This window comes from Sinohyriopsis cumingii, chromosome 15 (assembly GCF_028554795.1).
Source record: "Sinohyriopsis cumingii isolate HCF-2022 chromosome 15, ASM2855479v2, whole genome shotgun sequence".
Classification (NCBI taxonomy): domain Eukaryota; kingdom Metazoa; phylum Mollusca; class Bivalvia; order Unionida; family Unionidae; genus Sinohyriopsis; species Sinohyriopsis cumingii.
This window is the reverse complement of record NC_142975.1, coordinates 143,878,053-143,905,094: the sequence shown is the minus strand read 5'-3', so window position 1 is coordinate 143,905,094 and position 27,042 is coordinate 143,878,053. Positions and strand designations below refer to the sequence as shown.

At 35.9% G+C, this 27,042-nt stretch overlaps 1 protein-coding gene across 2 annotated transcripts in view; it reads left to right on the top strand.

The window, feature by feature from the left end:
- LOC149782971 (CCR4-NOT transcription complex subunit 10-like) overlaps positions 1-27,042 on the top strand; it is a 70,734-nt gene that overhangs the window by 36,881 nt on the left and 6,811 nt on the right. For both annotated transcript variants that reach the window (XM_089934533.1, XM_089934532.1), the window contains 8 exons: positions 2,382-2,497; positions 2,845-2,967; positions 3,558-3,635; positions 10,685-10,798; positions 13,110-13,240; positions 14,814-14,861; positions 15,944-16,065; positions 22,346-22,418. In XM_089934533.1, the coding sequence (XP_089790659.1) occupies positions 2,382-2,497; positions 2,845-2,967; positions 3,558-3,635; positions 10,685-10,798; positions 13,110-13,240; positions 14,814-14,861; positions 15,944-16,065; positions 22,346-22,418 (805 nt within the window). The remainder of the gene's footprint in view (positions 1-2,381; positions 2,498-2,844; positions 2,968-3,557; positions 3,636-10,684; positions 10,799-13,109; positions 13,241-14,813; positions 14,862-15,943; positions 16,066-22,345; positions 22,419-27,042) is intronic.

Below are 27,042 nucleotides of genomic sequence, written 5' to 3'. Positions count from 1 at the left end.
TGCAGTTATTAAATAATATTGTCAGTTTGCAATTTCTGTCTTCTAACCTCCTAGTTCATGTTTAAGTTAAGGAGACCAGGAACAGGCTGCCAAAGAGGCAAACATATTTTAGATCCAATGACTCAGAGCCCATGAGAGAGATCAAAGAAACAGGAAGTCCACTCTAAGCACATGAAATGGGGAAACTCTTCTATCAACCCTTTCAATGAATGAGGGCCTTGTTTTAAAGATCCACTGACTACAAAATGTGGAGACATAAGGGTTGCTTTTTGACCCAGCTTCCCAGCTTTCCACCAAGTCCCCATAGGATATGATACCATGCTCATGCTTTTCTTTTCCGACATGGAAGGCTTTAGCACTTTGCCTTTTAATGGGAGGAACTTTGCCTTGATGTCCAATGGATTTTGAAGATCATCTAATTGAACCTCCAGATTCTGTTCAGTGCCCATCCCGTCACATCACTACAGATATCCCAAGAGTACCGTGCAAAAGTGACAATTTGCAGCAAGAAATAGAAACTTTCCCAGAAAAATGCTTGATAGGGATTGTTCACAACACAAACATATTAACTTGGCATGTTTCTCCCAAACACATCTAAGGTATAACATGTGCATTGAGAAAGCATCAAATAAGATATTTATTATATGAAGAAATTTTCTTGGCCTACTCAATACAGCAATGGACCTGTTACAATGTTAGTTTACTACTGGATCTGTGATGGTCAGTATCATTTGAATGCTTCAGTAGAAGGCTCTTTGTATCAGTCTCTTTGAAATGAAAGCCATTCTTCATTGTGACCTCCACTCCACTCAAACAGTTGAGATTGCCACTATTCCATCCATGTCCACAGAAACTGTTCCTTAAATCCTGACTCATTTCAGAGATGTCTTGAGCAATGAGTCCGGAGTGTCAGTTGTTAAGAGGATCACAACAGTTGAAGATCTGGCAATTTGAGAACATACAAGGAGAAATCATGTGGTGTCAGTGATAGTAATCAATAAAAAGTCACACCACCCTCAGCAGCCATTCACTGACAGGAAACTTCTTTCTCTTTTCTCTTTGAAGACAAGAAGTTATCCCTTATAGCAATCACAAGATACTGTTCCATATATCTCAGACACATTCAGACTTCATGGAAGAGATGATTTTGGCTGCAACATGGTAATCTCTGACTTGCAGTCCAATTCTGACATATCCATTCACACTCTCTCACATTATTCCCAGATGGTATCTTTCCCAGTGTCATGGCCAAACTTGAGCCACCATTTACCCCACCCCCATATACCCCCAACACACACATAGCTATCATGCTTGACTTGCAGTTTATGATAACACTAACTTCATCAAGCAGAATGAATGAGCTTAATATGATATCCATAGATCAGAACTACATGCAGCTCTGTTCTGACAGTTCATTGATTCTAATGATGCATCCTTCCTATAAACAGTTTGCTGACACTAGTCAACCAAGAATAACTATTCACTCCCCATCCTTGATCGATCTATTGAGAAAAGCAAATCTACTGGATCCTGTACCAGAGATGCACGGACAATATCTATATCAGCTGTAAAAGGCTATTCCTACTGCTGAAAGGCAGGAATGCAAGACACAACCCTATAAGTGCTGGCTGCTTGGCTAAAGGGAGTTTTTAAATCAGTAAACACTAAACTTTTTAGAGGATATGGTACTTTGATGAAGATTTCAGGTCAGGAGCGACTTCCATGAACCTGACCTTGAATGTAATGCCTCATTTGAGGACATAGTGGAGTCATCCGACTGACACACCCAGTCTGCCATCTGTAGCTACCATTTGCATGACATGCCCTTGCTAAGGATGGAACTGAATTTTTCGCTAGATTTGCTTGGGAAAGTTTTGATAATGAGACAATAGTCAAGTGCAAAATCTCACAGGGTTTTCCCTTACACGTTTATAAACAAATTGTCTCTTGTTCTGCTAAGCTAGTATTAGCAGAAGTTAATCCTTTAGTAAAGTATCATGTTCAGCATTTCCTTAAACACTTACCTGTTCTGCTGATGTAATGTGATATGATAATGTATTTGATGAAGAAAGAAATAGTTTAGTAAGTTGTGTTTCTCAAAAAATATTTCTACTGATCACATCACAAATACTCCCTTCCAGCCTTCTCCACAATGCAAGCATCCTTTAAAGTTTCGTTCAAGTAAAAATAAAACATTTAAGCGACATAGGCACTGAGCAGGTAGCACACCTGTATAAGTTACTCCCTTTGTATATACAGACAGAAAGATGTTTTTCTGACTAGGCTGGATTTGGAGGTAGTAGAGAAAGTTATTTTAATATGATGTGATTAGGTAAGTTTTATTGGAGAAACGTAATTTACAAAAAATCGCTTTTTTTTAGTCCAATGATGATGATAGAAAACTGGAGAAAAGACTGCAGGTTATACAGGGTTCCGTAGGAAGTGGAGTTCACAGAAAACTTCTCTTAGGACCAGGAGTTCAGCAAGATAAAAACAGGTTTGTTTATAACTGTAAATTTAAATTACCAGAAGCTTTGGCTCTTCTAAATTAACATGAGGTTAAAAAACATTTCCAATATATACAACAACAGACTCAGTTATCGGGGTTACCAATTATCCAGACCATTTTCGTCTACCTCAATCAGTTGAAAGATTCTGCTTTTTAAATTATTGTTGTTGTTATGAAAATCTACTCGAGTGTTGCAGTGGAACATTTCCTGAGCACATTCTATTTCCTTTTAAAGGGATTATTGTTAAACATCACAAGAAATATTATCAGTTCATAAAGAATAAATGAGAAACATAACATATATTCAACCTCATTTTGTAAATTTTTCAATGTAGTGCTGGTACACCTGCTATTCCCGCCTCCACGATGGAGTTTGCCTCCCTTTGCTTGAGGAATGCCCTGACTCTCCTGCCTGAAGAGTCCGTTAGCACAGAATTTGTTAGTCCTGAGGATCAAGAGTAAGCTTTAAAATAAAAATAATTTCTTCATTATTTGGAATCGGCTTAACATTTTCATATCTCATATTTTGGCTGAGATTGTAAAATCAAACATTGTTAGGCTGCATCTTCAGCTAGATTAATTATTTTATAATTGTGTTTTTGTGAAATTACTCATGGATTTGGCTTTGTTTGTGAAAATTTTAACAAAATACGGCAAGAAACATTGCATTAAAGTCTTTTTACATAACTTTGCTAATGCTATCTAAAATTAGCTAGACTGCCTAAAAATTTATGATTTTTATTCATATGATTGAAGCAGGATAAAAAGTGTCGGAACACAAATTATCAGATGGCTACTAATGACTCTGAATGTGGTGAAATCAAAAAATTTTCAGATGAAAAAGCAGTTACATTTAAATCAAATGAAATTTTTTTTTTTATAAATAAAATGTTGATACTTTTTATCTATATTCTTTGCAATTATTGTCACTTTTTTTGCTGCCTGTCACGTTCAGTTTTACAGAATTTATAGGTGCCGTCTTTCAATAATGTGCAGTAGTACAAGTAATTCATTTTAAATTAATTTTGGATTTACTGTCTCATTTCAGGAAAAATTCTTCAGACTGTCATTTGGTGCAGGCACCTCCAGGAAATCCCATGAAACCAACAGAAGTAGCCAACCTCAGGTTAGAGAATGGCATCTAATAATTTAACATGGCATTTGGAGATCGAACCACAGTTAGCAATACACATGGTTCTTTATAGACCATTAAAAAATATATTACCTTTCCAGACCACATTTGCTAATGCAGTTATTTTTTTTAAATTTGCTTTTAAATCTGATTTTTGTCCAAACCAAGAACGACTTACTGAGACACCCTCATGCTCATCAATAAACTATTAAACACAAGTCATGATGTTGTCAGAAATCTTAATGAGTATCTATTAAAAGCATCATCATGATGTTGTCAGAAGTCTTGATGAGTATCTATTAAAAGGATCATCATCATGTTGTCAGAAGTCTTAATGAATATCTACTAAAAGCATCATTGTGATGTTGTCAGAAGTCTTAATGAGTATCTATTAAAAGCATCATCATGATGTTGTCAGAAGTCTTAATGAATATCTATTAAAAGCATCACCATCATGTTGTCAGAAGTCTTAATGAGTATCTATTAAAAGCATCATCATCATGTTGTCAGAAGTCTTAATGAGTATCTATTAAAAGCATCATCATCATGTTGTCAGAAGTCTTAATGAATATCTATTAAAAACATCATCATCATGTTGTCAGAAGTCTTAATGAATATCTATTAAAAGCATCATCATGATGTTGTCAGAAGTCTTAATGAGTATCTATTAAAAGCATCATCATCATGTTGTCAGAAGTCTTAATGAATATCTATTAAAAGCATCATCATGATGTTGTCAGAAGTCTTAATGAATATCTATTAAAAGCACCATCATGATGTTGTCAGAAGTCTTAATGAATATCTATTAAAAACATCATCATGTTGTCAGAAGTCTTAATGAGTATCTATTAAAAGCATCATCATCATGTTGTCAGAAGTCTTAATGAATATCTATTAAAAGCATCATCATCATGTTGTCAGAAGTCTTAATGAATATCTATTAAAAGCATCATCATCATGTTGTCAGAAGTCTTAATGAATATCTATTAAAAGCATCATCATCATGTTGTCAGAAGTCTTAATGAGTATCTATTAAAAGCATCATCATCATGTTGTCAGAAGTCTTAATGAATATCTATTAAAAGCATCATCATCATGTTGTCAGAAGTCTTAATGAATATCTGTTAAAAGCATCACCATCATGTTGTCAGAAGTCTTAATGAGTATCTATTAAAAGCATCACCATCATCATGTCAGAAGTCTTAATGAGTATCTATTAAAAGCATCACCATCATGTTGTCAGAAGTCTTAATGAGTATCTATTAAAAGCATCATCATCATGTTGTCAGAAGTCTTAATGAATATCTATTAAAAACATCATCATCATGTTGTCAGAAGTCTTAATGAATATCTATTAAAAGCATCATCATGATGTTGTCAGAAGTCTTAATGAGTATCTATTAAAAGCATCATCATGATGTTGTCAGAAGTCTTAATGAATATCTATTAAAAGCATCATCATGATGTTGTCAGAAGTCTTAATGAGTATCTATTAAAAGCATCATCATGATGTTGTCAGAAGTCTTAATGAGTATCTATTAAAAGCATCACCATCATGTTGTCAGAAGTCTTAATGAGTATCTATTAAAAGCATCACCATGATGTTGTCAGAAGTATTAATGAGTATCTATTAAAAGCATCATCATCATGTTGTCAGAAGTCTTAATGAATATCTATTAAAAGGATCATCATCATGTTGTCAGAACTCTTAATGAATATCTATTAAAAGCATCATCATCATCTTGTCAGAAGTCTTAATGAATATCTGTTAAAAGCATCATCATGATGTTGTCAGAAGTCTTAATGAATATCTATTAAAAGCATCATCATGTTGTCAGAAGTCTTAATGAGTATCTATTAAAAGCATCATCATCATGTTGTCAGAAGTCTTAATGAATATATATTAAAAGCATCATCATGATGTTGTCAGAAGTCTTAATGAGTATCTATTAAAAGCATCATCATGATGTTGTCAGAAGTATTAATGAATATCTATTAAAAGCATCATCATCATGTTGTCAGAAGTCTTAATGAATATCTGTTAAAAGCATCATCATGATGTTGTCAAAGTCTTAATGAGTATCTATTAAAAGCATCATCATCATGTTGTCAGAAGTCTTAATGAATATCTATTAAAAGCATCACCATCATGTTGTCAGAAGTCTTAATGAGTATCTTTTAAAAGCATCATCATCATGTTGTCAGAAGTCTTAATGAATATCTATTAAAAGCATCATCATCATGTTGTCAGAAGTCTTAATGAATATCTATTAAAAGCATCATCATCATGTTGTCAGAAGTCTTAATGAGTATCTATTAAAAGCATCATCATCATGTTGTCAGAAGTCTTAATGAATATCTATTAAAAGCATCATCATCATGTTGTCAGAAGTCTTAATGAATATCTATTAAAAGCATCACCATCATGTTGTCAGAAGTCTTAATGAGTATCTATTAAAAGCATCATCATGTTGTCAGAAGTCTTAATGAGTATCTATTAAAAGCATCATCATCATGTTGTCAGAAGTCTTAATGAGTATCTATTAAAAGCATCATCATCATGTTGTCAGAAGTCTTAATGAGTATCTATTAAAAGCATCATCATCATGTTGTCAGAAGTCTTAATGAGTATCTATTAAAAGCATCATCATGATGTTGTCAGAAGTCTTAATGAGTATCTATTAAAAGCATCATCATCATGTTGTCAGAAGTCTTAATGAGTATCTATTAAAAGCATCATCGTGATGTTGTCAGAAGTCTTAATGAGTATCTATTAAAAGCATCATCGTGATGTTGTCAGAAGTCTTAATGAGTATCTATTAAAAGCATCATCGTGATGTTGTCAGAAGTCTTAATGAGTATCTATTAAAAGCATCATCATGATGTTGTCAGAAGTCTTAATGAGTATCTATTAAAAGCATCATCATGATGTTGTCAGAAGTCTTAATGAGTATCTATTAAAAGCATCATCATGATGTTGTCAGAAGTCTTAATGAGTATCTATTAAAAGCATCATCATGATGTTGTCAGAAGTCTTAATGAGTATCTATTAAAAGCATCATCATGATGTTGTCAGAAGTCTTAATGAGTATCTATTAAAAGCATCATCATGATGTTGTCAGAAGTCTTAATGAGTATCTATTAAAAGCATCATCATGATGTTGTCAGAAGTCTTAATGAGTATCTATTAAAAGCATCATCATGATGTTGTCAGAAGTCTTAATGAGTATCTATTAAAAGCATCATCATGATGTTGTCAGAAGTCTTAATGAGTATCTATTAAAAGCATCATCATGATGTTGTCAGAAGTCTTAATGAGTATCTATTAAAAGCATCATCATGTTGTCAGAAGTCTTAATGAGTATCTTTTAAAAGCATCATCATCATGTTGTCAGAAGTCTTAATGAGTATCTATTAAAAGCATCATCATCATGTTGTCAGAAGTCTTAATGAGTATCTTTTAAAAGCATCATCATCATGTTGTCAGAAGTCTTAATGAGTATCTATTAAAAGCACTCTTAGAGTAGTCGTGATACTTATCCAGCAGTTTCTGTATGTCGGGCATCGGTGTACCTTCATTGATTGCCACAAACGATTAATGAAATGTGTATATACTACTGTAATCCACGATTATGTCACACAGCTGGAGAACCATGGATCCAGCTGTTGTTTGGCATGAACTTTATGTCATGTTTTCATGGAGTGCATGCAACGACAGGTCTTTTTTTTATGATCTTAACTTCGATACCCAACCATAAAAGCCTATAGACAAAGACCGACCAGGCAAGACTGAATCTAGAACATATAGAGACTGCAAATATGCAGAACATAGGGATGGAAACTGAGAGGGAAATGTGTGTTGCATAGGTTATTGAATGAAGTTGAGGGTTATTGGAGATGTGGTAATATTTGTATGTTGAATAGTTTGTGGAATGAGGTTGGAGGGTATCGGAGATGTGGTAGTATTTATGTTGAACAGTTTATTGAATGAGGTTGAGGGGTATCGGAGATGTGGTAGTATTTATGTTGAACAGTTTATTGATTGAGGTTGAGGGGTATTGGTGATGTGGTAATATTTGTGTTTAATAGTTTATTGAATCAGGTTGAGGGTTATTGGAGGTGTGGTAATATTTGTGTTTAAGTTTATTGAATGAGGTTGAGGGGTATTGGAGATGTGGCAATATTTGTGTTTAATAGTTTATTGAATATCTATTAAAAGCATCATCATCATGTTGTCAGAAGTCTTAATGAATATCTGTTAAAAGCATCATCATGATGTTGTCAAAGTCTATTGAGGGGTATTGGAGATGTGGCAGTATTCGTGTGTTGCATAGTTTATTGATTGAGGTCTGGGAGAATTAAACATGTGGAATATTTAGGGAAAAAAGTGATGGGCCTGACAATCAAGTGTCCCAGATTTCAGTAGTTCTCAATGAAAACAATTCTGTCACTCATATGAGTATATATATAGCACACACCAAATAACAAAATATGGTTTGACTCTTTTTAGGATAGCTAAGGTAATTCATTAGGTGGATGAAATGCTCTGGTTTCTCATAGTTTTGCACTTATGCACAATAAGTACCCGGAGAGCGTGTGTATTATGTCCCTTATAAAAGTCCCGCTTTTATTGCTTTTTTTTATCAAAAAGATTTCTGAAGTCATTTTTATAGATGGCTACTAGAATCCACCTGAAAGTTAGTATGATGTTTTATTTTATATGAATCCATATGTATTTTATGAAATTCATTTATTTGACAATCATGTACAGCCATTTAACTTTTTAATTATGAAATGTGTTTTTGCGAATATTGTTATAATTTAATTTCAAATCCATGTCAGTTGTCAGCAAATATATATTTTCAGGCTGTAACTAAGTTCCAGTAAGGTAAAAGAAAAAGTAGAAAATTTTGTAACATGTATGTAATTCACATTATTCTAGACTAGAAAATTCGTAATTTCAGGTCTGCCTCTTTCTTTCTTTCATCTGCCCCTTCACAGTTAGTCCTTCCAGCCCTGTGGTGATCTTTTTCTACAGTCACAACCCACATCAAAAACTTCCTTCTCCAATTACAAGGCAGGAAGTCACTCATAGTAAAGAATACCCCCTGAATATTCACAACTGGAAATAATAATTTGTACAGATGACACTCTATCAGGTTGAAGAACACACTACTGGACTTTTTGATGGTCAGTGTCAAGAGGATGCTTCAGGAGCTGGTGCTTCTCATTAACTTCCTGGAAATTAAAGCCATTTTTAATCCCTTCATTACCTGGGTAGAATTCATGCGTGGACATACGGTCCTGATACTGTTGGACAGTTCGGTAAACAGTGACAAAATTACAGAACCTTTGTGTCATGTTATGAGATTACCCTCATTGGTGCATCCAATACCAGATAAATATTCAGGTCTTCCACATAACAGGATGGCTTAATATATTAGCTAACTTCTTGTCAAGGAGAGGGCAACTGGTTCATACAGAGTGGTCTGCCCATCCTCCAACATTCAATTGATTCTGTTCTATGGTTATTCTTTTCATGACTCATGTTTTTCTCCTACAGAAGCATGGGCATTCAGTGCTCTTTTAGTCAGTTGGGAGGAAATGTGGGCCTTTGCAATCCAGCCATCAGTCCTGATACCAAAAGTAGTTCAAAAAGTGAGGGACACACACTGCCAGATAGTTTTAATCACCTGTCTAGGATGGGACAAATCCTTGATCAACTCTCTTACCGCAATGGCGACAGACATACCCAGGATAGTCATAGCAGGCCCAACATTACTCACACATTCCAGTGTACCTCTGTTTGATAGGTGTCCAGAAAACACCTCTGTGCTCTTGCCAGAGATGCCTTGCATGAAAAGGAGTTCAAAACTTAAGAGAGGATCACAACAGCTAGAAGGCCCTCCACTGTGAAGAGAAATGGCAGGTTTTTAGTGACTGATATCACACCAATGACATCACACCACTCTCTGCCTCCATCCCTTAGCTGGCCAACTTCTTTTTTCTTTGAAGGCAAAATGTTAGCCCCCATCACAATAAAGTGATACCGCTCCAAGATATCAGACGTGTTCTGAGATGGACAAGATGATATTGGATTCAGCAAAGACATTTCTGACTTGTTGTCCAATTTAGATTTATCCAGAAAATGCTTGCTCACATTATTTCTAACACGCAATATCTCCTGGGAATTGTCGTAGCTTACCTTGTCCAAGCCCTGTCATTCGCATTCCTCAGTCAGCTATCATATAAGATTGCTTTCTGATAATAAGTTTCTCTGAGAATATTTACCCTATCATATTTTTATAATATTGATCCAATCATATTATGACAAAGTCCAGTCATGCCTTCCTGCAAATGTGAGCATCCTCTATGATATTTTTGTCAAGCTAAAACTAAAAAAACATCTGGGATACGTGGGACTAACAAGAAATGGCTCCGGTGGCCTAGTGGTTAGAGCATCCGCCTCAGATGTTGGAGGTCGTGGTTTCGATCCCCGACCAAGTCATACCAAAGACTTACAGAAATGGTACTAACAGCTGCTGCCTCGCTTGGCACTCAGCATTAAGAGGTTAGTGTTAGGACTGGTCGGCCCAGTGTCAGAATAATGTGACTGGGTGGGACATCATGCTACTTGTCTGCAGCATGACGCCCCTGTGCTAGACATCACTATAAACTGTCACACTGCAGACATCATAGTGATATGATTGAATTTTTTTTAAAGCTACGTTAAAAATCCAAATCTCACACACGCATGCACACACACACACACCCTAGAAATGGCAAGGGGAGGTAATTATAATGGTATCTTGGAAGAGTTTTCTCAGATTGATGCTTTTTATATTATGATTTTCTTTTTCCTGGAGGGCTTGATTCCATATTGTAGCGGAAGTAATTCCTAAAGTAATGTGATTGGGCAAGTATGGTCTGACAAATATAGTTTGCAATTAAAGTTTCCTTTCACAATATGAATTTTTATTTCTACAATATGCAGAGCCTATAAATATTAAGTGGAATTTAAAAATTGTCTCCCGTCCATTTAGGTGTTCAGTCCTAGCAGCAAGTGCCTATGTAGCCCTTAGCCTGAATGACTACACCCTGGCCTTGCAGTATTCAGAGCAACTACTTAAACAGTCAAGATGCTCAGGGGCTCAAAGGTAAGGAGTAAAGAGGATGAACATGAGAGTATTGTGTGTGACAAGAATTTGATTGTCATTTATACATTTATGTTTTGAGTTTCTCCAACAGGAAGATTTTATGGAGGCCAAGGAAAAGTTGATTTGTCAGTAAAATAGAATTCCAAATTGTATCCTAGTCCTACTAATTTCACAGCCAGTACTTTATGCTAAGGCAAATGTTTTTAACATCCAACTTGTTAGTTATGGTGATTTATTTATTGTACAGTAAAACCTGTTATGAGAGACCACCCCTTCTGCAAACAAAAAGCGGTCTCTGAAGACAGGTGGTGTCTCTGAGCAGGTTTGTACAAAAAGACCAGTTTCCAAGGTCCTGTTTCAGAACAATTTCAGGAAAAATAACCACAATCACTGTACATATATTATATTCTTTATTAATAGTACTTGCTAAAATATTGTATGCATTCATCGAAAAACAAAATTATATAGTAATAAAGATATACTTCTGTCATTAAACATGAAATCACATTTACATCTGAAGATCACATATTTTAGCATATCAGATCATTTCTGAATTACTCCTTTTCCTTTATAACAATCTAAATGTATTTTACTGACGTTTAAACAGATTTTTTGCAAGTCGTTTGCTTGTTTTCACTTCTTTCAGTTCCAGTAATTATTTTCTCAAGCTTTAAAATTTGTCTCATTTTAGTTGGAGGTTCGTCCATTGTTATTAAGGTCTAGGTGTTAAAACTATTAGTGCTCAGTTGTAATATCGAATGTAAAGAAGGTTTTGACTGGGCTGTGGGAAAATATGAAAAATCTATACATTTGTATTGCATATCTAGCAATTAATGAAATAAAAAGAAACAATTATCTCATCCAGAAACAGAACCATTTACCCAGAAACAAAAGTCAACGGCTTCATTCAAAGATGACATACTGTGATTAACTCTATAAGCAAAGTGTGTAACCCGGTAGCACCAACTTGAGCAGATGACAGCTTTGTGATTAGGATGTAATCACTTAACGTCGGGGGTGGGGAGAGCAAACATCACAAGTCTTGAACACTATCAATTAAATCTTGCAAACAATTCTCTCTTGCTTGTTTAATAGGCAATGACCTTATTCACCCCTGGCAATATGGACTAACTCTTAAGAAAAACAATATACAGACCGCTTCAGTGGCCTAGTGTTTAGAGTGTCTGCCTTAGAAGTGGGAGGTCATGGGTTTCATCCCAGTCTGAGTCATACCAAAGACTTACAAAAATGGTACTAACAGCTGCCTCACTTGGCACTCAGCATTAAGAGGTTAGTGTTAGGACTGGTCAGCCTTTTGTCAGGATAATGTGACTGGGTTGGACATCATGCTACATGTCTGCGGCATGATGCCCCAGTGCTAGACATGACTATAAACTGCCACACTGCAGACATGATAGTGGCCTGACTGATTTTTATAAAAAGTTACATTAAAAATCCTAATCACAGATATACACACAACCAATATACACGACCACTACATCAACTTTGGCACTACAACAGCAATTTGTGACATGTACATTAGCCTGGTTTACAGACTGTGGCATCTATCACTGGTAGCAAAAATCCTTTTTTTTAAATATTCCTTTTATGTTTGTTTTTTTATCAGAACAATCGTTACTAATCAAGCGGTTGTTGTAACAATTTGTTACATTTAGGTCAGTGGTGTCTGTCTGTTCTCACAATATGGTCATTCAGAAGGATTCCAGGTCCTACGATAAGGCAGGGAAGGAGGCTAAGTGCGGGAATAATTAGTCTGGTTCCCTGCTTTGCATGCTGTCTGTGTTGCTGTCCCCTATATGAATATCGGAGAACAATGCTGGGAGCATATGAAGCAGGGAACCAGACTAGAATTTACCTTTACATTAGTCTGGTTTATGAAAGACATTATAAAACACTATAAGCATAGCTAAAAGTATTCAGACATAGGTAGCCAGCCTATTGATTTTAATTTTTTTATATTTAGAACGGTAAGAACGGTCGTTCTTACAGGGATTAAACAAAGGTCGGTGGAGTTTATCCTCGTTTTTGTGATGCGGTCATTAATAGCAGTGTCAAAATGCATAATTTGTGTTCAGCAGGTGGTTGCTTATAACAAAGCATGTATATAATAAAATCGGTCCGTGCATTACGATTGTGGTCAGAAGTGACAGGTGATCACCCATTGCAGTTTTTACTGTAATGAAGTGATTAATGGCACTCCGTTTGTCCTGAGAGGTCCTAACTAAGTGTTTTATATCTGTTGTATTTCATAGCTAATCTCACTACCATTAACAACCACCATATTTTGCAGATATCTGGCTCACCTGTACATGGGAGAATCTCTTGTTGCCCTGGACAGGATAGCAGACGGCATTCAACATCTCAACTCAGATCTAGTCACAGACATATCTACCATACCTCCAGAACACAAGTCAGAACTGGGTAAGAATACTCTTCGTCCATACATTTTGCACAACTTTGTGGCATTATTTACATGCTGCCATTTCTATAGCAAGTGCAGTATACTGCTTTCAGATTCTGCATAGGTGTTAACATGTGTACATGGGAACATATATACAACAACCACTTGTGTTTGATTTTGGGTAGGAGTGATTTCAGTCCTGCCTTATGGTATAGTGTGCATTATCTTTTAACAAATATAGTTTCTGTTACTAATATTAGTAACAAACCTTATGGTCTGATTGAAATTAGTAAGACAGTATAGAGTCACTGACCTTTCAGGCCAAATTTCTGTTTTGATAGGCAGTTCAAGTTTAGGAAAATGATTATACCTGATATAATGATCTCCTTTTGATACTTTTCCCACTGAGTGCAGTATTAAAACAATAGTAGAAACTGTTCTTAATTACATTTCACCACAGCAATTCCTCAAACAGTATTTAAACAGATAATATCACTTCTCATATGACATAAAAAGAAAAGAAAATTGAGAAAATATTGTCAAGATTAGCAAAAACATTATGTTCATAATAGTGAAAATGACCATGAAAAAAGATTGCTACATATCTGGACTTATCTTCTTCCATTGGGTCTGATATATAATAGTAGGACTTCAGCCCATGAAGCCATCAGTATTCCCAGTACTTTGATTATTAATGGAGTTAATGGAAAATGCAGGCACATCTGTATTTTTTTATTAAAGGGAAAACCTGAGCTAAGGTACAATATACACTCAGTTGATAGAATCCATTCTATTTATTGCATATGTTAAATTTTAACGCAATCAATTTGTCAGTGTAGGAGAAACCAGCCTTTAATTTCACCCTTTTTTTGACACAGACAGTCCATTTTCTCAGAGGGAACTGTATTTGTGAAATGTAACAGGCTTCCTGTTATTGCAGAATTAGAGCTGCAAGGTTTATTCAGCCTGATCGTCATTTGTGTGTGTAAATTAGAAAGAGCAAATGTATGTTTAGATATTGCAAGTATAAGTAATTGAGCTCACTGCATTTTATCTGATATAAAATAACAAATGATATGTAAAGAATTAGCAGCTGTTACTCCAAAATGTCATCTAATTCATAACGCCTACAGTCATTTAAAAATAGTCTGTAATTTGTTGTGAAGACATATGGCAGGACAATTTATCCATGTCCGATGACATGTTCTATACTTTGATCAGCCTGTTGACTGGATTTGTCAGCATCTTAGATCATATATTTTCATACATGTCATGGATTTGGCTGGAGACAAAAGTTGCATTGATGAATAACATTCACTTGCAATCTTAGATGAGTTCAGTTAAATGTGTGTTGATAGGTATACCATGAGAATAAGACCAGAAAAGCCAGGCATGTCTGTCAGAGAAATTTCAGAAGGACTTTGGGTTCATTATCAAACTAAGATCTTCTGTATGAAACTTAAAACCATTCTACCAGACATGTAGATTATCACTATATGTGTGTATTCTCAAACTCAAATAATTCTTTAAAGTTTTAAGTAAAATGTTTTAAATGTTTTTTTTAATGTTTTAATTTACTTGCATTGGATAAAGGTGAGAAGATAGAAAAAGACAAGGATCTAGAGACGGTAGAAAATAAAGGTATGTGTTTACTTAGACTCTGGTTTAAGTTCCTCGTTGATAGTTTATTGTGTAGTTACTGTCTTGTGGCAATGTGGAAAAATAGTATTAAACTGTCTTGAATAATCAGTAGAACAAACAACATAGACCCTGATCAGCAGGCACATTATGCCACGGCAGAGCTAGATCTTTGTTGTTTGCAGTTTGATTTGACTTATAAGAGAGTATATACAGTAAGCAAACATAACTTGTGATAGACAAATACAATTTTGTATGCATTTTTGTATTTATAATGTCTTTGACCTGATTGTATTTTGATGCAGATAGCAGTTGTTAAACATTTGAACCATTTTTTAAAAACTATTTCAGCTGTAGCATATTTTTATATATATAAAACTCAAATCGTCTGTTTAGATGCTAGAAGATGTTAGCTTTTTAAAAGTAAGTTACTGGGATAAATTACAGCATACAGGGTCAAACTTATGTATATCGGCCGTCAGACAACCTGGAAAGTCACTGTTAAATGGGAAAAAAAGTCATAAGTTCTCAAGCCATTTATAACTCCAACAATTTTTTTTTTGTTCCCATCACAGTCCTACTTCATTATTTAACAAGCGAGCATAAAATGAGAGAATAATTCCCAGATAAGTGGAAGGTATAAAACTAAATTTAATATATTTATATTAGAAAGAAGTACAAATTGATTGTTTACGAAAATTTGAAAACTGACAATTGGAAATTCTCACAAATTTGCATGATATTAAAGGGTGGTAACTCCATAATTTATATACATCATAATATATAGTTTGCATATATTCACAGCGCTATCATGTGACTGGGTGGATATCCTAGAAGTGTAAATGTGATATATTGTCATTTTTCTATATTATGCTTGTGTGTCTGTATATGCGTAGCTATGCCAATGACTGTATTAAGTGTCAGCCGCCTGTAGGTAGAGAAACATTCAAAAAGTTGTTCATGATGTCTTTTATTAATAAAACAGCTGATTTCTTTGTGTAGTAGTGTAAGTTATCTAAATATGTTTGGATCAGGTAAAATATTCTGGAAGAAAGTGTTTCAACATTCTCATGTGTCTTTGTCAGGTGCTTGCTATCCATGGTCTCCACGTGATTTGACCAGAGCCAAGGCGATCATGCAATACAATCTGGCCTCAGCTCATGCCATCAGAGGAGAGTATGACAAAGCTGGTGTCAATCTTGTGGAAGTATGTTGACAGAAATTTTAAAACAACCCAGTTCTTTTTCAAATACATTACATGATCATAATACTTGAGGAGAACTATTACTGCCTCATAAATCCAGCTCTTCCAGGCTAAACTTTTCACTTAAGAAAACAAATTTTGCCTGCCCACGTAGGTGGCAGTTAGGTTGAGTGATTTCCCTTTGATACATGGATTGGCACAAAATCCGTAATAATTCAATTACAACTCTGTACAGAGATAGGCATTGCATACAAGTATTCTGCAAGTTTTATACCTTAGCAAGTTGGAGGAGCGTTCTCTTTAAATGGAAGTATACTCTGTCTCAACCTTCCAGTTTGTATTGCTTCTTTCTTTCCATTACAAAGTTCTGTCTTTCTTTAGAATAATATTTTTACCATCATCACACACGTAGGTGCCCTTGGTACATTCCCGTACAGGTTGTTATTACACCCCCTCACGTTGCTTTAGCTTTATTTGTGTGCCGGTATTATGTGTGCTGTAGACAACTTAGTTATATTGTTGTATTGTTTCTGCCATGGTTGGATATATTCAGGTAAGTTTTCCATAGTTTAGTCATAGCATCCATTTTGTAGTTACTATAAGTGAAGCTTCAGTGACTTTCCCTGTATAGGCAGTCTGTTAGCCTTTCTGGCTGGTAACTTTTATTAGAATTGTTATTTGTTAATGTCCACTTTATAAGTATTATTAACAACAGTCTAGTAATCTACCTGTATTGGCTGACACATGCACCCTTTAATATAAATTATCATAGTGTGTAGCTCTACATGTAGATTCTCTGAGTTCATAAAGTGAATGTGTGATGGTCTACATTTGTATATTTTGTCTGCTCAGTTTTGTCTTACAAATGTAGACCATGGGCACGACCAATTGTAAGCTGTGTAAACATTGGAAACATAGGGCTGACAACCACTCTACATGAGTAGCTTGCTTTGTTGCTGATCAGCAAATATATGTCACACCTGCACATCATCTTTGTCAGATCTCGCGATATCAAGAGGAGACTCGGTCATCTTGGGTTTAATTGAAGAGGTCTTCCACTTGCTGCCATCAAAGTTTTGTTTGCCTCCTCCTGCTCCATCAACAGCATGGTCTACAGTTCTCTCATCTGTTGACATATTGATCAGAAATGACAAACTGGAATTCCATTCTGGAAGAGTTCCTGATCTTTTAGGATGCCTACTTCAACAATTGCAGGACCAGAGTGTCAACTGACTTTTTTTTCCTCACATCAATGCCTTTTCCTCAAACTTGACTCAAAGGTTCTGTAAAAGCCACACTCCAGTTTTTCACATGGACACCACAGCAGTTGACTGAGACATTTTAGCATCACCATATTCTTTAAGCATGAACTGGAAGTGACACAAATCAGCTGGTGTGAAATATGATGGCAATGCAGTCTGTTTTGGACCTGGTAGCAATGGCTATATTCCAATAAGTTCAGGACAGTTTATTGTCTCCCACCTGAATCCCACAGGACTCATGTAGGAGTCTGTTTCTAGAATGGCACTTGTCAGGAACTGAGCTGCCCAGCACACCCTGACCAGTGTTTTGTCAGCTGCTACCAACTTACAACTGGCAGAATGAGATGCAATGCTCTCTACCTCCAAATATCTTAAAGGTCATCATAAAGGCTAGTTATGCATACAGCCATTATCATCTGATCTTCTGTTCAAAGGCCATATTGACGAAATTTGAAAACAAGCCACCAAAGAGACCAATTTCCTTCAAACTCAGCTACAGCCACAAAGGAGAGATTTTTAGGGAAATCAGCAAAAGGATAAAAAGGACTACCTAGGACACAATGCACAGGCAAACAGTCCTACTGACCCTACACCTGGAGATGAACACACTTCTTAAGAATGAATGTGGACAAGAGGCAGAGAGAAGGCGATTGTTTTTGCCTGCATTTCTCTTAATGCAAGCTTGCCTATAACAAATAACAACATTGTCTCACCAACTTTGTTTGACATCTGATTGTGGGGAAGGCTTCTATTCTTCACTGCCAAATGGGAACATATTTGCCACGACCATAAATGGGAATGTATTTGCCACAACCATAAATGAATCTGGCAAGTGGTTTCACAGGGATTCAGTATCACTTTTGGCTCACACCCTCCATTGTTGAGGGTCCCTTTAGCTACCAACATCCCCAATGACCCATTCAAAGCAACCACTATGCAGGAAGAAATCAGCAACCTTCTCCAGAAAAGGGCAATCAAAATCTCATGTAAATTCTGTGGGTGGGTGGGTGTGCCTGATCCTAAAGGCCAACAGTTATAGATTTAAATGCCCTCAATCAATTCATTCACACCTTAAAATGCTGTTCAGGAGGGAGACTTTGTATTAAGTGTGGGTTTACAAAATGCTGATCTTCATTCACACCTTATGGATTTTAAATGCTGTTTAGGAGGGAGACTTTGTATTAAGTGTGGATTTACAAAATACTTATCTTCATTCACACCTTATGGATTTTAAATGCTGTTTAGGAGGGAGACTTTGTAGTAAGTGTGGATTTACAAAATGCTTATCTTCATGTCCTCTTATGGATTTTAAATGCTGTTCAGGAGGGAGACTTTACAGTAAGTGTGGATTTACAAAATGCTTATCTTCATGTCCTCTTATGGGTTTTAAACGCTGTTCAGGAGGGAGACTTTGTAGTAAGTGTGGATTTACAAAATGCTTATCTTTATGTCCTCTTATGGATTTTAAATGCTGTTCAGGAGGGAGACTTTGCGGTAAGTGTGGATTTACAAATTGCCTATCTTCATTCACACCTTATGGAGTTTAAATGCTGTTCAAGAGGGAGACTTTGTGGTAAGTGTGGATTTACAAAATGCTTATCTTCATTCACACCTTATGGATTTTAAATGCTGTTCAGGAGGGAGACTTTGCAGTAAGTGTGGATTTACAAAATGCTTATCTTCATTCACACCTTACGGATTTTGAACGCTGTTCAGGAGGGAGACTTTGTAGTAAGTGTGGATTTACAGAATGCTTATTTTCATGTCCCCATTCACAAAGCTTCCAGGAAAAGCAAGGAAAAATCTAACTTCATCCCATCTCAGAATTTTGTACATATCTGCATAGAGTTCACAACAAAGGTAAACAACGCACATCTCCCTCAAGAATGGCTTTGAAAATCAACACAACAGCAACCTCATGGCTTACCCAGGACAGTCTCTCAGTTCAAGGATTCTTTCAACTACTGCATTTATTCATTGTGGCAGTTATCCACTTTTCATCCTTGGTAATCTTTTTATGAGACCATTACAAATGATTCTATTGTCACAATGGCGGCCAAGACTTTGCCTCTTGGACCTACTTATAACCATCTCCACAAATATGAGGTTCCATCAGAGTAGATGGCACAAACTCATTTGACTCGCATCCCTTGCAGAGATCACGGTTTGTACAGATGCAAGTGCAGAGGGATGAGGTTCACATCTTTCATCATTTCAGAAGGCCAGTGGAGTGAGGATCGTCTTTTGAATATCTACTTCCTTGAGATGACAGCCATACAGAAAGCATTTCATTGGTGGCAGGAGGAGCTACATGGGCAGGGCAACCTCATTCTATCCAACAAGTCCACTGTGGTGAATTATATCAAATGGCAAGGGGAAATCAAGTTTCCAAACCTTTGCCTTCTAGTTTCAGATTTTTTAAGGTGGTGTCTTCCACAACAAATCCACATACAAGTTCATCATATTCTAGACTCACTATAGGTTTTAGTGGACTCAGTGTCCTGGAAGAATCAAACAATACAAATGGAATCATCCCTTCATCCCTAAATTTTCATTCACATATGTTCCCACACAGATCAACCAATGGTGGCTCTATTTGCAACAAGGTGAAATGCAAAACTCCCAACGTATGTCTTGCTAGTCCCAGATATGAAGGCCTAGGCAGTCGATGCTAATTGGAACAGTTTAGATGTATATGCATACCCTCCAACACCTGATTACAAAGGTGAGACAAAAGGCAAGAAAGTCACAGTATTACTTCAAGCTGATTACTCCACTGAAGTGGGAAAAGTAGATGAGTTACCTCATCCCTGGGAAAATGGAGAACTTTCCTTATCTATGCAAGCAAGCACAATGGCAGGAATTCCATCCCAGTCCAGAGTTGTTCAACTGGATCATATTAAACAAACCCTTAATAACAGGCAGTTCTCTCAGCAAGTCATGGAGAGTGTGATAGCCTTCCATTGGAAAATATATGAAGGAAAATGGAGAAATTTCTTCCAGTGGTGTCAGCACAAACACAATGCACCCCCAGAATCAATTGATGTCCTCCAGCTTTTACCTCCAAGGTATCTCTTCCCAAAAGTCTGAGCTTTGATTTGGTTGGGTTATCTCTGCTGTGCAGCAGGTTACCTTGAAGGGTTGTTTAATAGCTTCATAAGAATGCGGCTTCACAATTTTCACTGGATTTGCATAAGGGACATTTTTCCCTTACAGAATTCAGGCCTTGTCATATGGAGTCTATCTTCTAGCTGGGTTATCTATGTAGAGGCTGCCTCCTATACCTTAGTGAACAGGAGATGGCCTCTCTGGGGTAAGGGACTATAACTCCCTCCACCTCTTACCTATTTTCCTAAGAAGAAACCATTTTTTTTTCCTTGTAAAATATGTTCTTCAATAATACTTCCAGATTCCCCACAGCTACATTCATTTTGAGAGTATGCACTCTGTTCCATTAGTCACTGAAATATTCATGAAATTCAGTCCCAAATCCCTGTTTTAAGCAGAGATCAGTCTACCTTAAACTTTTATTCTAAAAAGTTTAGCCTGAGAAAGCTGGATTTGCGAGGTAGTAATAGTTTCCCTGAGGTATTTTGATTAGGTAAGTATTGTTGAAGAAACATTTTTTTACTGGAAAAATTAGCTTTGCACAATCCAATATAGCTTTAAAAAAGAAATTGTAGGAAAGAGAGAAAAAAAAGTTGAAAAGTATGCTCCACTTGCCACAAAATTTTATCATTTCATCTCTCATCCCAATACTTGTTTTAACCATTTTGCATGTGACATAGGAGCACATTTGACAACATGAATTTGACATCCTTCAGGACTGATCAAATCTCATTGCCTGACGTCCCAGACTATCAGTTTTAAAGTTGGACAAATACAGTTTTCAGATGCACTAATCTGGGACAAGTGCTTATTTTCATATTTTAAAACAAGTTGGACAGATGCTAATTTCATAAATAAATCACTTTATCTACCTTTATCTGGCCGTCTATGCCCTCCAGGCATACTGAATGCTTGAATCCTTTTGTTCATTCATATCTTGTGATCCTTAAAGTAAGTGCTTATTTATAACTGTTGGATATGTGCAAGTTCTGTTATTTATTGACTGCATGTTTGGATAAGTGACAAAGTTATCATCCATTTAAAATACTTAAGACAAATCCATTATGATTAAGAGGCAGTGGGTTTTTTTTCCTTATTTCTTTTGCATTTTATATTTTTAGAACTAAACTGTAATTAGCACTGTATACATGATATTGTGTTGACATGTCATATCACATTGATATTCCCTCATTATAACACTGTCCATGGAAGCCATTGGGTATACTGCCTTACAGTGAGGCCATCTTGTAATAAAGTACATAATACCTATACATTTACTACCACTTAATGAAATGGGATCCATGACCATACTCACTTTATAACAATGGCTGTGTTATATTGAAGGGCATTATAGTGAGGTAGTGCAGTACATACATACATACATACATACATACATACATACATGCATGCATGCATGCATGCCTGCCTACCTACCTACATACATACATATATACATAAATACATACATACAGACAGACAAACAGACAGATATACCATGTATGATCTACATCAGGGGTGTCCAACATTTTTGCATAAGGGGATTTTTTCTCTTTCACGGTGCCAGTGAGCAAATTTTGGAAACATTAGAAGGCACAAGATAAAGGCACAAGGTATAACAGTTGATGGGCCAGATAGAAACCTTGGTAAGACAGATTGGCCCGCTGGCCATTGTTAGACAACCCAGATCTATATACTGTTGTAGTATAGTTTAGTCACATTCATAAAAAAAACCACTGTTGCCATTAGATATATCTAATAAAGTGATTGTCATATAGAATTTTAAATTTAAATCAATTTACCCCATCAATAAATCTTAGAAGTGATAGATAAATCTAAGTGTAATTGTCAAGATTTAGCCATAATTGTTGTCTGCATGCAAATTTTCTATATACATGTCTTGTCTCCCATTTCAGAGTTCCAAATACATAGGCACGCCTCTACCAGCACAAATGTATTTCCTTAAGCTTTACTTGGATCTCATTGAAGGTATTGTTGCAAAAATAGAATTCAGTTTATGTTTGAGGTCATAATTATCTTCTGCTTTTCATATTAAATTTGTCCTCTTCCTCTGCCCCTCCATCTGACTGTCTGTCCATTCCTCTTTTATTTGAACATGATACCTGCCCCCTTTAATTATTCCTGGATTTTTACGAAATTAGGTATGCAGCTTGAAAATGATCTCACCTTATCTAAGTGATTGTCAGCTTTCTACATCATTGTTTGGCGTAGTTGCTATAGCCTCTTACTGTCAAATCCATCCACTTTGTTTTGAACAGAGACGCCCTTAATTATTAGTATTAGATTTCAACCCAGTTTGATGTTATTAGTATTAGATTTCAACCCAATTTGATATTAGAGAGTTTGTCAGTAATCAACATCATTATTTAGGAGTTATAGCCCCTAATTGACAGACAAACTCGCCTTCATTTCCAAAATAAGGAAGTCATTGTAGCTCTGTTGGTAGAGCAACAAACTCATAATCAAAGGGTTGCAGGTTCATTATGTGCCAAAGCCAGTCTTGGTTAGCTGTCTTGGGAGAGGCTCATAGCTCCCATTTCCTTGGCACGATATAGCCAATAATATGTTAAAAGTGCCATAAAACCAACAAAAACAAAAAGCAATAATTTCCACAGAATTATCCCCCTAATTATTATTGGATTTCAACAAAATTTGGTATGCAACTTTGATTGTCTTGAGACCCTGACAGAATTTGATTATCAGGACTCAGCATCATTAAACAGAGTTATAATCTTCAATTGTGAAAACTAACCACTTTCATTCCTGCACATTAAGGACTTTAATTATTATTGTCACATGCTTTTCACAGGAAAGGGAACATTGAATTAGGCATTTCCATCGATCCATCTTTCAAACTTTCCTTCCATTCATTGGATGGTTTTTGCACAACAACTCTCTGAATTATTGTTTGGATTTAAATCCAGTTTATTAATGCAGCTAAATATTGATAACACCATGGCTGAATTTGATTGTTTTTTATGCCATCATTTACAGAGGTCTACCCTCTAATTGTCAAAGCCAGCTACTCTCATTTCCACACTATTATTCCCTTAATTATTATTAAATTTAAACCAAATTTGGCATGCGACTTGAGATAGATATTGATGAAATATTGGCTAAGTTCATTTTGAAGAGTTAAAGCCCTAGATTTTCCAATGTGCCTATATTTGTTTCCACACAATATGAGATGAAATCTTGGCTAAACCTAATTGTAAACCTTCAGTATAATGTTTTAGCAGAGTTATAGTTCTTAATTTTTAGGTCAACCAGCTTGACTTTCATGTGACCTTTGCTGGCTTAATCTGTCAGTATTCTAAATCATTTGATGGAGTTAAAGCTCATAATTGTAAGGCTCATCCACTTCGGTTTCTGCACAGTAACTCCCTTAAATATTATCTGATTTAAAATGAAATTGTTGCAGCTTGATATTAATTAGGCTAGCAAAAACCAGTGAGCATCTATTCCAGGAATTTGCTTGTTAGATTTCATCCAAATTTGGTATGCAGCTTGATGTTTATTAGACCTTGCCCAAGCTTGATTTTCAACAGTCTGTGTCGTCTTTACCAGATTTATAACCCCTGACTGTTTGAGCTACCCTCATTTGTTTGTGTGCAATAGCTAGCTTAATAAGTAATAGATTTCATCTGAATTTGATATATAGCCTGATACTGATGAGACCTTGACTGAGTTTGTTTCTCAACCTTCTTCATCATCAATTAAATTATAGATGTTTTCGCCCATACTGGCATGTACATCTGGTTAATGTCCATAAGCGGACTATTTAATTTATCCCCGGGGAAGGAATTAGAGCCTCATCCCCCAGGCATTACTGTGCATAAAAGGCACTATTTAATTGAGCTGTCAGGTCTTGGGTCAGTATGACTGACTTCATAGACCCTAGTGACCTGAATGTAAGGCTATACTCACCTTGGTTTTTATTCCCATGTGGAGGGTTAATGAATTGTTCATGAAGAGAGGAAAAAGTGCCTCTCCCTTCATGTATTTAATATGTGCTATGCACGGTTTTTAATTTAATGTCCAGTGGTGGCAAGGAGGAAGGTTCAGTCAGGGAGGAGCCTGCTCACTAGGATGGCACTTTGGCTTATCCACGGTATAAATTTTTTTGACTCCCTTGCCAAAACGTTAATGATTTGTCGTTTTGACGGATTTTTGGAGATGTATTCTGTGCTGTTTTTTTTTTAAAGATAGTTCCGCATCATTGACCGCTTAGTGATAGTCTGTAGGGTTATTTAAACTTTATCTATTGAGTCTGATTTGGGTGGGGTGGTCTTGGTTTGGGTTCACCCTTTAGTGTATGGAAATTTAAACTTTCCTAGGCTTAATGGTGCGTGACTTTGTGCAGCTAGGCCTGATGGTCTTTGGGGTTTGGACACCTCATATATTCTTAAGTTTAGGGTCCTAACTAGTTTCGCTAGGTATTTGATTGCCACATTGTGCAGCCGGGCCTGATGGTCCTTGGGATTTGGACCACCTTATAGGTATTAATTTTGGGGTTATAGTAAGTCTTCCTATCTTGATAGACTTTGCCACCTTGAGCAGCGTGGCCTGATGGTCTTAGGCTTTTTAGACCACCTTATATATTCTAGTTTTTGGGGTCTTATCTAGGTGTTCTAATTGTTTTTAGTGCCTCAAGGAGAGGCTGTGCCTTAGTACAGTTGCATTTATTGTTCTACAGATAATCTGCATTCACCTTGCTGTAGGAAAAGATGTTAGTGTCCTTAATTTCATCTTGTAGGATTGTGGTGCCCTAGAAAAATTATAATTTTTTTTAAAGAAAGAAAAAAAAAAATAGATTTTTTTAAAACTTTAGATTAAGGGTTATTGCATTTTATTTGTTTCTGTATGTGTGGGTTTAGGGTTGGGCTAAGTACTTGCTAATCTATCTTTATATTTGATTTATTTTCCTAGTTTTTTGGATGAATCTATTAGTATGTTGTTTTTTAATTTTCAGGCTAAGTCTATTTGATTAAGACAGATATCTTTGCCGAATACTCGGGTCACTAAGACATGTTAAACACATCTGATCTTATTTATTCCCTAATTTTTAAGTTTATTAGCCTGTCTACTAGTTATGATAATTGTTCCTATTTTGTTTTATTTATGTGATGTTATTTTATTTTCAGGCTAAATCTATTTTGATAAGACAGATATCTTTGCCGAATACTTGAGTCACTAAGACTTGTCAAAGACATCTGTTCTTATTTATCCCCTAATTTTAACTTTGTTAGCCTGTCTACTAGTTTTGGTAGGTTTGGACTTATTTTGTTTTGATTATTAAACTAGCTTGTTGATAGAGTTATTTATATGATGTTATTTTCAGGCTAAATTTATTTTGATAAGACAGATATCTTTGCCGAATACTCGGGTCACTAAGACATGTCAAAGACACCTGGTCTTGTTCCTTACATTTAGTTTATTAGCCTGTCCCCTAGTTGTAATTAATCGAATGGTATTTATTTATTGTTTAGCAGGTCATACACTTTTTTTTTAATACCCCCCTTTTTTCCCAATGTCGGTGAGGAAGTTTATAATATTTTTATAAGTAATGCCCTTATTTAAGTTTTGTTCCTTGAGGAAATCTAGATAGGTCAGTGGGGACCCTATTTTTTGTTGTTTAGTCCTAAACCTAGTTCTTTGTGTTCCATACTTATGGCAGGTGTTAAAAACATGTTTTAAATCTTCTTGGAGTGGACAGTGTGGGCATTTGCCATTTGAGTTTATGTTGATTGTCAAATATTTCCCAAAGCTGCTGGCTAATTTAGTTTTGCCTATTAGTATCTTGTTGATAAGTTTTTGATCCTGACTTCTAACAAGTTGTGGTGGGCTGGTATGCCTTGTGACCTTATTTAGTATGGAGTATAGCTTGCATCCATTTTTGCTGCTATCCCATTATTGTTGCCACTTATTGTCAATTTTAATTCTGATGATGCTATATAATTCTTGGTTGCTGTAGTATAATGCTATGGAGTCAGGTTCATGGAGATATTGTTTAGCGACTTGGTCTGCTTTATCGTTATCTGCTAGTCCGATATGGGAGGGCACCCACATGAACTCTATTATATGTTTGTTATTTATTAGTTGTTTAATTAAGTGGTTCGTTTCCTTCAGGAAGTTGCTTCTTGTGATAGAGAGGTTTGATTTAATCGAGTTGATGGCGCTAATGGAGTTGCTAATGATAACTGCTTGTCTTGTGTTTGTTAGTTGGATCCATTTTAGAGCTTCAATAATGGCCCAGAATTTGGCTGTGTAATAGGAGCAGGTGTCGGGTAGTCTAGATCTGAATTCTGTGTTGGTTTCAGTGATTACTATTGACGCAGCAGTTTTGTATGGTTTTTGAACCATCAGTGTATATCTTAGTGTACCCTATGTATTTTTCTTCTAGCTTGGCTAATATTTTTGTCCTTATGTCATTTACCTGATCTTGTTTGTTGCCATAAGTAAGGGCTATTGTGTTACAATTAGGGTTACCTCCCGTCCATGGTGTTGGGTCAGGGTAACTGCATTGTTCAGCTTGTAGAGTGGATAGGATAAGATCTTTAGTTAGTCCATGAATGTTTTTGCACTGGGTGGT